The 14,776-nt window shown below is 40.0% G+C and overlaps 1 protein-coding gene across 3 annotated transcripts; it reads right to left on the bottom strand.

Annotated features, from left to right (window-relative positions):
* Positions 1-1,306: 1,306 nt before the first annotated feature.
* Positions 1,307-14,458, bottom strand: DDX3X (DEAD-box helicase 3 X-linked; the record flags this gene model as incomplete). 3 transcript variants are annotated; one of them, XM_079727767.1, is made up of 17 exons in its annotated part: positions 1,307-1,386; positions 1,595-1,734; positions 1,999-2,152; positions 2,447-2,564; positions 2,657-2,838; positions 3,029-3,173; positions 3,255-3,399; positions 3,822-3,982; positions 4,094-4,192; positions 4,401-4,486; positions 5,609-5,744; positions 6,186-6,285; positions 6,369-6,527; positions 7,552-7,684; positions 9,448-9,495; positions 11,439-11,496; positions 14,414-14,458. In XM_079727767.1, 17 exons carry the CDS (start codon positions 14,456-14,458, stop codon positions 1,307-1,309), a joined length of 1,989 nt encoding a protein of 662 aa, XP_079583893.1. The 3 variants fall into 3 exon arrangements, with proteins under 3 accessions (XP_079583893.1, XP_079583894.1, XP_079583895.1); XM_079727768.1 differs by having other exon boundaries at positions 1,595-1,731; XM_079727769.1 differs by lacking the exon at positions 9,448-9,495.
* Between the last annotated feature and the right edge of the window lie 318 nt (positions 14,459-14,776).

The raw sequence follows: 14,776 nt of genomic DNA, 5'->3' as shown, positions 1-14,776 counted from the left end.
TGGTGGACAATGCTCATCTTTGGCCAGATTTAGCATAAACAGACTATAAATACAATGGAAACCTATGCAACTAAAACTGACTAAAACTGCACTGTATAGCAGAATTGACACCTTGTGCAGTTATGTACATATTTCCAACCTGTGTGATCTCAAAGATTTCAGTTTGTTACTCTTCTGGAGCCATTTTTACAAAGTCTATAGTAAGCCAGTTTAACATCTCAACGCAGCTTGAACAGAGTAATGTAAATCGGCATTTAAAATAAAGCCTGCTGCATTAATTCTTCCTGTTCATACCCTCTTGACCAAAAAACATCAACACTAGCATGCGTTATTAGACCAAAAATCATCCAGGGCCCTAATGAGGGCTGGTCATTGCTGTGGTCAGCCATTCTACCATTTCAATTTCTTTTATGGCAGGCATTTAAAAAGTCTAAGTAGATGAATTCTAAAAACCTATCTCAAGTTATCAGACCTTTATACTTTCCCTGTAATAGTATGCCCACATCTGGCTAGCTCATAATTAATGATCTGCCTAAACATTGAAAGAGGAATTGCTGTATTTACTTGCATTAACTTTGAAAACAGTGCTTTGAATGTATGCATGTATTCATACATCACCTCATCATGACTGGAATGGCTTGTTTAAAGACTATCAGGTTCTAAATACCTATCCAGGATAGAGTGAGCAAATCAGAACTTTTAACTTAATACAGTTTGCCACATTAGAAACTAATTCCATTAATATGCTTCAAGACGTTTGTTGTTTGTTTTCCCCCAATCTGCAAGTATCAAAAAGCCCTAATGCAGGCTACCGCATAAGTTTTTTCCTTATAATATTTATGGATGAATCGATGATTCCTGTTAAGTTGTATCACACCTGTGTGCCAAGGTTTGATTTTAGCCCAAGTTCAGTAAATTTATTTTGTCAAAACAATTGGTATCTTGAGCATTACTGAGCCAACAGGACATCAAAATAAAAAGTTGTCTAAAGTTAAAGGCACAGTACATTAACAAACAAATGATCCTCAGTCACAAAATTATAAATGCAGTTTGGGATGGGGGTTGGGAGGGGAGTTAATCCAAACTACAGCAATGAAGTCTTCAAACCACCTTCTGAACAGGGCTGCTGATTGTTCCTTTCAACTCTTCATGTGACCTTGAGCTCCCTTAAAAAAAAAATTTCAGTGGAGAATCACAGCTGGTAATGTACTGCGAGTTCTTGAAGCTACACAAGGTATAGTCTGGCTAAGTTACATGTGGTTTCCATATTAGCTTGTTTGGCAGGGTGACCTACTGCAAAGCAGGTTCAGTTACCCCACCAGTCAACCCCCTGGGAGTTATAATTTCCTCCATATCCATCACTGTTGTAAAAGCCTCCATAGCCACCTAATGAAAGATTTAAAAAAGAGAAAAATTAATTAAGTCATCCACTGTTTAATACAATCTTTCCCTTCTTTAAATATTTTGATGTAAAATTACAGAAAGCAATCTACAGGGCTGAAATTCCCAATATTTTTAATCATGCTTTGAAAAAGATGGAAAAGAAAAAAAAAAACCCTTCCCAAAGATATGAGGTTAAAAATATAAACATTACCTCCACCAAACCCTCTGCTGCTGCCATGGCCGCCTCCACCACTGCGGCTGCTGCCGGCGCGGCTGCTGCTGAAGCTGGAACTGCTGGCACCACTACTCTGTCGATAGTCTCTGGCACCAAATCCTCCACTGAATCTACTACTACAAGGACCAAAAAAATGTGTTAGTTCACATAAAGATGAAATTTCGACCAGATAACCCAACCCAAATCCTAACTTCCCAATGACCAATTTCTGATTTTCCAATTCACACAATTCCACCCAGCCCTATCTTCCCTAATAGTGATTTTTAAAAGGCCTTAGCTATGAAAAGGCTGACACCAACTTAATGTCACTTAAATAACCTTGAAAAGTTAACCTTGGACATAGCACCCATCCCCATCATTATACACCATCTGTAACTCACCTTTTGGATCGTCCACGACTGCTACCCTTGTAGTGGTGTTCATAAGCCATGTTTTCTAACCAAGATGGCACTTCTTGTTTAGCTTCAACAAGAAGATCCAACAAATCCTTGGTAATATTTACGTTCCTCTCATTAAAGAATGAGGTGGCAAGGCCTAAAACAGTTCCAAAAAGTACATAAATTAAGGTCTTCCATAAAGTATCACAGTATTACTTTCATATTAGAGTATTAAGTAGAATACTAAAAAAGGAGGTTTAACTATTTGCTATTTAACCAACTCAAACTTCTTTGAACAAACCCTGGCTTTTCCTGCCACTTCGGCTAAGATATATCTTAATTGCATTCCTTGAAAATAGGAGTTCTTCTAATAAGATCCTGAAAGTTCTTTGCTGCAAGAATCACACTGAAAATCAGAAACCACCACACCATCAAGTAACCACACACTTACCAAGGTTTCCTACACGTCCTGTACGGCCAATGCGATGTACATATTCTTCAATATCACTGGGCAAGTCAAAATTGATAACATGTTTCACATTTGAAATGTCCAGTCCTCTTGCTGCTACCTAGAAAATAACTTCTGTTACATATGGTCCATTTAAAAGAAAGCAAATAGCTGAACATGGCAACCTTGAAAATAAGATTATATTATACATACTGCTGTAGCCACTAGAATCGGGCTTTTTCCTGAGCGGAACTGGTGAAGAGCCTCTTCTCTATCTCTCTGAGATCGGTCTCCATGGATACTCGTACAGGCATATCCTTCATGGTACAAGAAATCCTCTAGAGAATCTGCACCCTTTTTGGTCTCCACAAACACTAAGGTCAGTGAATCTTTGCCTAAAGTTAAAATATTACAAGGTTTCTGTCACTAAGAGTGGCTTGGTTCTCTTTGCACTTAGTAAACTTGCAAATAGAGGCAATTAAAACAGACTGTTTCAACAGAATGTTTTGGATGAGGAGAAAAGCAATAAAGGTGATTCCAAATGGATTTATTACCTAAGCCACCAGAGTGATGCTAAAATTATACCTGTTGCATTTAGAAGGTCAAGCAGAAATGACCGTTTGTCTGACTCTTCCACCCAGACTACTTTCTGTGTGATGTTCTCAGAGGTAGAGCCAACTCTTCCTACGGCCAGAAAGATATACTCATCCAAGAAATCACGAGCAAGCATCTGAAAGAAAAAAATATATTTTATTGTCTATTGAGATAAACAAATTCCTAAGTAAATAAGATTTGCAGCAGCAAACAATACCTGTATTTCCTTCGGGAAAGTAGCACTAAACATCATAGTGTGGCGAACTCCCTTTGGTGGCATAGTATCTTGTTCAACGATTCTACGTATTTGAGGCTCAAACCCCATATCCAACATCCGATCAGCTTCATCTAACACCAAGTATCTGCCATGAAAAAAAAAAAATCCAGTTTAGAATTTGAGGAGAAAAGTTAGTTTTAATATAGTTGTTTCTATAAGCACAATTAATTATTCATTCAGGTAGTTAAATTCCTCACACCACACAATTTGACCCATGTACGTGAGACACAGCACAGGATCTCTGCCACTAAATAAATGGTCGAAGATGGTACACACCCAAATTAGCTCTTATACTTGACTCTGGTCCCAAAGTCTCGTCATTTTTAGACTCTAATAAAATGTCACCGATTTTTCAACATTAAAATTACCACGAGCAAACTTTTTGGAAAAGCTGGAAGACTAAAATAAATCTCTTCTCCATCTTAAAATTTATGGACAAGTTCCACAAAACTATTGGCCAGTAATTTTTTAAATTAGTGCATTCCACACATTTAAAAATTAACATACTTGCAGAAGTCTAATCCAATCTTCCCTCTTTCCATCATATCCACTAGACGTCCTGGAGTGGCTACTAACAAGTGGCATCCACGTTCTAAGTCTCGAATTTGCTGACCAATATCAGCACCACCATAAACCACGCAAGGACGAACTCTAGATCGGTATGAAAACTGTAAGCAAAGAAATTTTTATCAACTTTAAGGCCAAGATTTTTTACGTGGTCATAAAACATTGCATCAGAATCAATGAGAAAGCCGATAATCTCTGAAATGCATACTTACTTTCCTGGCTTCCTCATAGATCTGTACAGCCAATTCTCTAGTTGGTGCTAACACCAAGGAGATTGGGTATTGTTTGCGGCGCCCATACCTTCCATTTTCCTAAGAAATAATTTATAATTTAAACTCTTAACATCCTTTTTTAAAGGTTCATTACACATAATTCCCTTCTGTAATTCACGGATTATACGTAAAAACTGTTTGTAATTATACAGGTTAGAATACAAGTCTTACTGTCATTTAGAAAGCTTTCTCAACAGCTACCTACAAGGTTCTACAATCATTTCCCATTTTATATAGAAATATTTACCTTCATGGCCCTCAAAGCCTCGCCTGGACCATCAGAATAAATCTGACTCAAGATGGGCAAGAGAAATGCTGCAGTTTTTCCAGACCCTGTTTAAAAGAAAGCATATTCATTTAACCACAGAAAAACCTGATTATTTTTGAATATATATTGGTAGATAAGTGTTTTTTAACTGCCCAACAACTGAACAATTAATTAGCAATTTTACTTTATTCCCAAGTTAATTTTCTAAAAATTAATAGCTAATTTAAAAAATACCAAGTGACGACTTTGATCAATCTGTAATAGGAGTTAGCAAACTAAGGCCCAACCTATATCTTCGTAAATAAAGCTTTACTGCAATATAGCTGTGACCAATAATTTTACATATCATCTATGGCTGCCTTCATACAACAGCAGAGCTGAATAGTTGCAACAGAGACCACATGGTCCATAATCCAAAAAAATATTTTGCTTACAGAAAATGTATACCAAATTCTGGTCACTCACAATGTAGTAGTTAGTATTCACTTCTTCGCATTTGTGCAAAGAGAGCAGGAATTCTGTCTCAAAACTGGTGTCAATTTCAATTTTTAACACTTCCTTGTAGGTACTGTACATACTGATAATGTATAAAGGATGACATTCTCACTCTTCCATAGGGAAAGAAAGATACCAAATTATTCAAGTGCCATATATTTTTACTGGGAGAATCTTGTCACTCTTTCAAACTGGCCAAACTCACACAGATGTAATAAAGCCTGTTCTCAATTCAGAGGCTGTAACTATCCCCATTCCCAAAAGATGGGAGGTTAAGGACCCTTCCCTTGGCCACATTCCCATGGATCACAAGCTATTCTCTAATCTTATCCTTCTTATCCCAGATACAATATTGTTATAGTGCTAACTTTCCCACCACTGCAATCACAATAACCTATCCCTGTTGCAGCAATATCAGGGCCATGACTTTCTACAGGCTATCCCCAAGACACCCTAATGGAAACACTAGAGGTAATACAGGATCCAAAGGGCTAAGACAAAAGAGAAACCATCCAGCTACTCCTTATCTATGTCAAAGTATAGCAGTCAGGCTACAAACAGGACTCAAGCTTCCTCATGAAACTTAGATACTCCATATTTCAGATACTGCGTATTTTTTTGGTATTGGTTTTATGAGAGCAAGCAGGGTTAAGGTATTCTGGACAACTTTTTACTTTATCAAGTCTGCTTACCTGTTTGGGCACAAGCCATCAAGTCTCTCTTCTCTTTGATAATAGGAATAGCATGCTTTTGCACTGGAGTCGGACGAGTGTAGCGAGTAAGTTCAATGTTTCCCATAATAATTTCTCCCATCTCAACATCACTGAACTGTCAAGAAATTCATCAGGATTAAATAGGTAGAAATACTACCTGGAGCCATTTTGCTTTATACAAATACAATGGGGGAAAAAAACCCTATCAACCAACTTGTACTTTAGTTTACAGTTGCTTTAAATAAAAGTTATCGTGTTACATTTTGAGGGGGAGGGGGAAAAACAACAACCCCCTAAGCTTAACCTACACTGGAAAAGTTTTGGGTTCCTTCCATGTCTGACCCATTTTCTATTTCAAATATTAGTGATGGTAACATTGAACTCAATCTCCCCCTTTCCACAAACCAACGAGGCAGGCTTTCAGAGTAACTTTAAAAGATTGTTAACACAAAGCAGGCATGGTCTATATAGGCCTTTAGGAAGCCCATCTCATCTTGATGTGCTGTGAAAATACTTACACTTCCCTCTGTCTTAAAGGTCAAGCAAAAATACTTACACTTTCAATGTGTGGAGGACAGTTGTTGCCTGTTGCCTCAACTGGAATGTCATCGTATTTTTCAAAGTTAATCCCGGTGTTGCCTCCAGAAAAAAGTTCTCTGAAATCAGAAGATCGGCTAAGTTTATTTGGTATAATAGCCAATAAGGCTTCATCACAATTAACATACATTTCAAAACTTACTGTTCCAAGCGTTCACTTGGCGGGAGTGGTTTTGACCAATCATCTTCATCTGACTTGTCACACCAGCGACTATTTCCACCACGTTCATATTTTCCAAAGCCACCTCTTTCACCACGGCTACCAATGCTGTCATAGTCACTTCGTCCACGATCATCAAACCTGAACAGCACAACCAATTAATCAGAATCTTATCATTTAGCCATTATCAGATTCCTACCACTACTCTAGAACTGTGCCTGAAGAGAAGTTCGTTATGGCTAATTTCAAGGATGTCAACAATCCAGTTCAGTCTTACTCTTATTTGACAAATAAGGCCCTCTAACCAGACTGTATCATTTACATAACTTTATTTTCTAAATTCAGTATCGTTCTTTATTCTTATTACACAGCCTACACAGGCCTCATACATGTTGAAATTGAATCACGTCTTTATACCTAAAACTAATGAGAGTATTGTAAATCAACTATAGTTCAATAAAAACAAACTTCTCTTGGGAGGGGTGGGGGGGAAGAATCAGTCTTATACACATGAAACCAGCATATAACTTACACCTTTAAATATTCTCATCCAAATATTTCTAGTGGTAGGGAAAAGAGGAAAGTATCACACCAAATATCAATTGTCCCAGTTATATCAGGATGCTACTTAAAGGACAATTCACCTGTGTGACAAACTTTGGATAAAAAGGTAGAAAATAATCCTTACCTGAATTAAGATGTTTTTAGTTTTAGGCCTGTTTTCGAAAAATCAGGACACAGAGGACTAACCACAGCTATTAGGCGCATGAGGTCAGTTCACCACACTTGTGTAATCAAAAATATAAGGTGTTTAAAAATTGTCATATAGAATATCCACGAAAATGTCAACCAAATTAGGCCATTCACTAAAACAAAATTTTAAGTAGAATATGTAAAACTAGAGAAATATAACTGATTTCATTATGCCAAAAGGAATGTTCTTCTTCTAATCTAATTCTTGAATAACAAGTTCAATTTAGTAGACCTCTTACAGTTGACAAAATACATAAATACGATTAAACAGATGTAATACTTAACATCCAAGTACGTGGTCTACTAAGGGGAAAAAATATCATGCTTAATGGTCAGAGTACAAATTAAAGACCAATTTCTAAATTGCTGTATTGTACACGTAAAAAAGGCAAGAAAATAAGAAATCACTCACCTTCCCCTTGATCCACTTCCACGATCACTGAAGAAACTAGACTTCCCTCTTGAATCGCTACGGCAACCAAAACTGCTGTATGCATCCTTATCTTTACTAGAACTCCACCCTGAACTGTCTTTATCATAGAATCCTTCAAAAAAAAACCGCAAACCCATGTTATTATATTATTTAGAAAATGACAATACTTTAAAACATGTTTCCAAATCTGAAGCCCTCCACTGACTAACCCATCTCTGGACCAGAGGGACAATGGAAATATTCCTACCACGGCACTAGAATATACTGTGCACTAAACAACGCAACTGACAGTCTGAAAATGTTCTGAATGAATACCACTTCTAAAAGATCAATAATAGCTTTGCCTGTAACACAATGATTACGGTATTGTTACATAACCATCACGATTTAACTTCCATTCATTTTATAGGTGTGAATGAGTTTACTAGGAGTTACCATTATTTCAATGTCTCTTAGAAGTGACATTCATTTAAAACATTAAAAATGTCAGTTTACTTGGTTTAATACAGTATTTCTTAGTTTCAATAGTAAAAAGTTTAAGAACAGTGCTCTGTTCACATGAAGTACATACTACCAGATGAGAATTAGGAATATAATAAAGGAAAATCCTCAGCTCTACACAACTCAGTGTAGACAGGTTCCTAGGGTACAGCTATAAACATTCAGTAAGAGGGGATAACCAAGGTGTAAATTATCCCAACAGGTAGACGGTTTAAAGACAAGTAGAGGATTTAACTAGCTTCAGTGACACTTTATTAAACAGTCAGAGATAGTTTATAAGTTAGGTTACTTTCCTTCCACCTCCTGCCTCTACCAGCCAGGTTATCAAGTCTTGGCTACCAATAAAGAGCTGAGTTAGATTTCTAAGATCTCTTTCAGCTCTAACTCCTATATGATACCGCCTCTCTCCCTGCTTTGATTCCTGTCATTGCAACAAAGGGAGAAAAGCACTAAAAATACATGGGAGTCAATTTCAGCTAGTGCATTCTAAGGAATGAGAACCCATGACGATAAAGACTACAATAAATAAAAGCAATGATATGATAGCCAAGAAATTATAATACAGATTTTATATTCCATGTATTACCAGGGACAGTGAAGCTAACACGGACTACATATGGATATGGAGAAACGACAGCAAACCATGTGCTTCTGTGGACTCTCCACCCTTCCAATCCTGCCTTCTTTATCCAGTATCTTCCCCCTTCTTGACCTTCAGTTTTCCTGACCTTCCCCTTTTCCTCCAAATCTCAGATCACCTATTTTATGGAATACACAGCACCCAAACAATTGTCCCATAATATGAACCATCTACTAGTTCTCTGTCACTTATTTACAAAGTTAATGGGAAAAGACCAGCTGTTGTGATACCTTTTAGACAAGACCTTTAAAATGAAGCAGTTAAGGCAAGGAGATGAAGCCAGAGAATCACTCCCATCTATTGGGAGCATGCCCAATGCTTGTTAACTATTCCCCAATAACCCCATCTTCATTTTGGCGCCTCTGCAAGACAGAAATAACTGGGCTGTCATCACTATGCAGCAGTTTGGTTTACACAGTAATGGGTGCCCAATCACCTTTTTCAAATTGAAATCATGCTGTGAATGATTACAAACACAGGTTAAGCACAAGACTAGTGAAATTGTACAAAACCATGCCCTTGGCCTCAGAAGAGTTTGACATAGGAAATGCAGTTTTCCACTGTCTGACATTAGATGAGTTTTTCCAAAATGAGTAAACCCTAATATCTGAAACAGTTCTGCCAGTAGCAGGAGAGGCACAGTTTACAGACTTCTCCAGGTGTCTCATTTTCCCTAGGCTCCAACTTCCAAATGCAGCAAGAATTAGGTATACCAAGTTGTTCAAAGGACTTACCTTTAGTAGCTTCTCTGTTCCTTAAGTGAGGAGGAATATAGCGCCCTTCTAAAAGAAATTAACGAAGTTAAACGTCATATTCCATAAAACTTTAAGTTAAAGCTTTTTGGCCAAAATTTGTGCTATTAAAAAACAGTCCTGGAAAGAAATTTTTTAAATCTATAGTCCTCCAGTCTGACTATGTACTTGGAAATTAAGAAGCGGGGGAAAAAAATCTACTTTTATTTTAAATGGGTTATTGCTTTAATAAGTAGAATTTTAAAAGGGAAAGGAGAACAGGTTTGACTTGGAACCTAACAGTTTAAATCTACAATTACATAAATTTAACTTGTCACTAGTGGTTAATTTAACACAATATTTTAAAAGGCCTGCTATGATTTGAGAATTGCCACAAACTAAAAGAGTTACAACTTTAAGTATTACTACAACAACCTAAAAAACGTGTAACAAACATTAGTAAATCATTTAACATGTAGCAAAAGTGTTACTGTAACAACCTAAAAGTAATAAACATGTAACTAGCCACTAAAAGGCTTTTTTTGTTTCTACCCTGGTTAAGTTCCAAGACATAGAATACATATGTAACATGGGAAAGTTGCAAGAGGGAGAATGATTTCAAGGAACTGTGAATTTTAATTCGAGACTTGCAGAGTTTAAGTCAACTGTTTTTCTGTATGCACAGGAATACAGTCTAGACAATGGATGAGAATCAAAAGCAAATAATGTATATATCCACCAAGTAAAGTCAACTTGCTTTATTTCTAGTTAACCTGCAATTTAACTTTTTCACTTCTGGGTTGAATTAATTATTAAAGATCTCTATTAGAATGATCAAGTCCTAAATGATTCTTAGCATGGCAAATAAAGTGAAATTTAAAACAAATACCAAGTAACTGTGCCCAGTGAGGCCCTTCTTGCCTAAAAATGAAGACATGCCCCTTACTATGCAACAAAGAGAGCTTGAAGAAATGGTGCTTTCAGACCTTACATACAGCCAATACACATTTTTTTTCTCTCTTTTTCGTTAATAGGGTAGGAAGAGACCTGAGCTGAAGCAGGTCTACTGCCAATAATAAACCACCAAGATCCCCTACACCTTAATACTAATCTCTACCAAGTATCCAAGAAACCCTTTTAAGGAAAAAAAAAAATTAAATAAAACTTCTATATCTAACTTCTTTTCAAAAGAATACAACAATGCAGCATTTAAAATCCTAACCACCACCCCAAGATTCATTATGGCCTTATTCTATTTTTTTTTTTTAAATATTTATTTGGCCTCACCAGGTCTTAAGTTACAGCATGCGGGATCTTTAGTTGTGGCATGCAGGATCTAGTTCCCTGACCAGGGATCGAACCCAGGCCCCCTGCATTGGGAGCGCGGCGTCTTAACCACTGGGCCACGAGGGAAGTCCCTAGCCTTGTTCTATTATTAAGTCTCATGTTCTTCATGGGAAAGGGATAGCTGTAGCTGATCAATGTGAATGTTCCCTTTATTCAGTTTAATTCTGGTAGATTCACTCTAATAGTGATATACACGTTCCCATCACCTTTAAGCTGGGCTCAGGATTCATAATGGACATAATCAAACCCTTCTAGAGATAATTTGTGTTTTGTATAAGGTCCTTAATGATTGTTTTCATTCAAGAAAACTACTCCGTTTTGTTATCAAAAGACCACAACACGGGACCTCCACTGCAAGGGGCATGGGTTCCAACCCTGGTGAGGAAACTAAGATCCTGCATGCTGCGCGGCGCGGCCAAAACAAAACAAACCCCCCTAAACCCCCCAACGATGCTACCCACCTAATTCTTTACACAGTAAAGACTGGCAGGGAAATTCTTAAATTTTAAACAAATCCAACGAAATATTAAGGTATTAAAGCTCTAATACTCAGTAACACAGCAGTGTAAATCAACTGTATTTCAATGAAATGAAATTTTTTTAAAAGCCCTAATATTCACAGTAAATCCATAAAATGTTTTACTTACTGCTGGCGGTACTTCCTCCACTCTGATTATCAGAAGAGTTCAGGTCTAGGCCAGCAAACTAGAAAAGAGTTAAACTTTGGTTAGCAGCCCGTGTGCAGAAATATTACACTAAGAGAAAACTAGTCTTGCTCTCTAGCATTTACTAGCACTAGTTGCCCTGTCTGCCTCACCGGGGACGTGAAACTCTTAAGGAGAATGTGACTAGGAATGTGCTTCGAAGATAATTAAGTTGTAAGCAAATGCAAAATACTTTACTACAGTACTACTGTATATACTGCAGAAGGTACCACACCAAGATGGTGGTGCTATCCAGGAGAAACTGGGTCCAAATTTAACTCATTCATTCAAAATGAATCTTCCCTGTAACATTTTCCATAGTAAAAGTTCAAGAAATTTAAATTATTTTAAAATGTCAAATAGTCATTGGATTCATTTTAGCTCCAAACATTTGGAGACAAATGTTTTCAATGCCACCAAGTTTCTACTTGGAATTATTTTAAACCTACAAAGCACACCTGAAAAATGTCAGAACAAAAATTTTATCGACCATTTCACAGTTCCTTTATCCCTAAATACTGCACAAATATTTTAAATGAGGGTAGCACTCTTCAGAACAAAAATTAATATAACCACCACTTACTGAGCACTACTAAGCACAACCCTATGAAGTAGGTACCTACATGTTCTCCCACTTTCACAGTTAAGTTCAGAACACTTCGGACATAAATGGCACAATTGGCATTTAGGGTCCTTAATGAGTAGGACACATTTTACTACCTTTATCTCCATGTCTACTCATCCCTTTACACTGGTAGCTCAAAGCCTCAACATTCTAAAAAAGAGATCTATCTTCATCGCATTCTGTAATAACAAACAAACTATTTACAAGCAATGGGGGAAAACTATATGTGCCAAAAGCAGTGTTTCATTTTTTTAGTGTACCCAGTCACAGCACTATTGCCACCTGTTTGCAAAGGTGATACGCTATACCATAACGTTTAAGTCCTCTGTTAAAAGCTCAAGGTTGTATTGTCAAATTGCAAGCATCATCAATGGAGGCACTGAAAATTGGAAGCAGATGCTAAATCTTGAAAAAAAAAAATGAGTTATGGTAAGGCAGCTCATTTCCTAATTTCTATCAGCAAAAACGCTGTCATGTTTTCTCTGCACTAGTTATCTCAGCAACTGACTGATACTTTAACGCACGATAGGAACAAACTTTTTGCACTTGTTGCAGTACGTTTTGTTATTAATTTTACACTTGGCAAACACTAAATGCTACTGTAAAGTGTTAGGATTACGTTATTGCAATTTTCTCAGTTGTGAATTAGCTTGCTGCTTAATTCTAACGACTCTACATACTTGTTTCCAATTACTTCGATTACAAATTTCATTCCTACCTAGAATCTTAAATACAGCACTACCTACATGGTAAATGTTAAAACTGGGAACAGCCTATGCTCCTGATAACAGATTTTTTATGTCTCTGCTCCATTTAACATGACGCGTCAGCAATTTGGAGGATTCAAACTGATTCATTAATGGAAAAAATGCTCCCCCCCCCAAAACAGGTCGTTAAGCCCTTAAAAACATATTACACACGACTACATTAAAGTCTATTGACAATTCATTTGCGTCACTCGACTTCGTTTCAGAATTTCGGAGCTCGTGGTAGGAGAAGTTTACTTAAAGGCAACAAACATCGCACTGAAGAGCTTCTCTGAAGCGCGGTGCCACTGTTGCTGAGGGATGCAGACTTCCTGCCACCTCAGCCCAGAACCCCTCCTCTACAACTAAACCCTTACAAGAGGGCGTTCCAGTTAAGACGACAGACCCGGAGCCTCTGACCTATTTCAAAATTTCAGTCCACAAGCAGCAACAAGTCAACAACAAAATTGTTTATTTCTCCCCAAGCCACATTCCGGGTGTTTTTCCTCTAGCCGAGTCCCTAATCAAACGCCCGCATCGAAGTGTCCTTACCCTGAGGACACTCGTACACTCCGTGGCACCCCCCACCCCCCAAAACGACGTGCGGCCCTGGGCTAAATCGCCACACAGTGACTGTGGTGAGAATGTGAAGCGGGGGGGGGCCGCAAACCTCCCTGACGTCTCCCCACCGCGTTCAACCACGAACCCCAGAGCCCGGCGCCACCGCGCACGCAGCGGCCCATTCCTCCCTCCCTCCCCCTCCCCCCCCTAATCTGCGTCACAAAACTTTCCACTCCGGAAACGCGGCCTCACGGGCCGTGGCTCCCGGCCTGCGGAAGCCGGGCTGGAGCGAAAAAGACCTGCGGAAGGAAGCCCGGGAGGAACAAGATGCCCATCCATCCCCGTTTCCGGGCCCTCGGCGGCCCGGCCTCTCCCGCTCGTGGGCCGCAGCGCCGCCCAGCCACCCGACACCACACAAAGGAGGCCGCCGCCATTACCCCGCGCGAAGGCCACCCCCCGCGCCGCCCCCTCCCACATTCCAGGGCCGCGTTCCTTCTCCCGCTCACACGCGCGTGCACACACACACACACGCCAACGCCGCTCGGCTCTGTGACCGGAATCCGAGCCGCGCACGCCGCGAGCGCCGGAGCCCTGAGGACCAAAAAGGTCCCCATTCGTGAACCACCGCGCCACGCCGCCACCCCCCCACCCATGGGCCACTAGTCAGTCGTGGTTCGCGCGTGCGCGCCTCCGCGAGAGCGCGCGCCCCTCCCCCTCCGCCCGCCTGCGCACGCACACACAAAAGCCGCCATTGTGCTCGGGCCGGGGACAATACCGCGAGCCAAGTAGGGGCCCCCACGACAGCCACAACTACCATTCCTGTCACCTTCCCGTTCCCCCACAGCCCTAGGGCATTCACACTCGCCAGCCCGAGGGACCCAGCAAATGGGAACTGAGGATACCAGCTAGCACTGCGCCACAAACCAGGTTAGGTCAGGGGAGGGAATTCATGCAGCAACAACCCTGGTAGGCTCCCTGCGGCTCACCTGCTGGTCCAGCCCGAGCGCATTTTCCACCGCCACATGACTCATCCCTGAAGAGTACCGAGAACTCGGAGTCTTCCGCTGCTGAGCTAATGTGTTTGGCTCACCGCAAAGGCCCTCTCACGGGAGAACTGCGGCTCTAAAGCGCACGGCGCGGCCACGGATCTAATATACCCGCTGGAACGGCTGCTACGTCAGCACGTAAGACGTGTGCCCTCCCTCTCACACCCGCACTCCTCCCGCCGCTACGACTTCTGCCTAGCTACTGCGCTCTCGTTTAGTCCTAACCTCGCGGGATTTCCTAGTCGGTCGCGTCCCCGGCTCGTCGTCCTACCTTGGCACTGAGAGCGCCAAATACTGTCCTAG

Source organism: Hyperoodon ampullatus (genome assembly GCF_949752795.1).
Source record: "Hyperoodon ampullatus genome assembly, chromosome: X".
NCBI lineage: Eukaryota > Metazoa > Chordata > Mammalia > Artiodactyla > Ziphiidae > Hyperoodon > Hyperoodon ampullatus.
The sequence above is the reverse complement of the archived record's forward strand: the minus strand, read 5'-3'. Positions and strand labels throughout refer to the sequence as shown.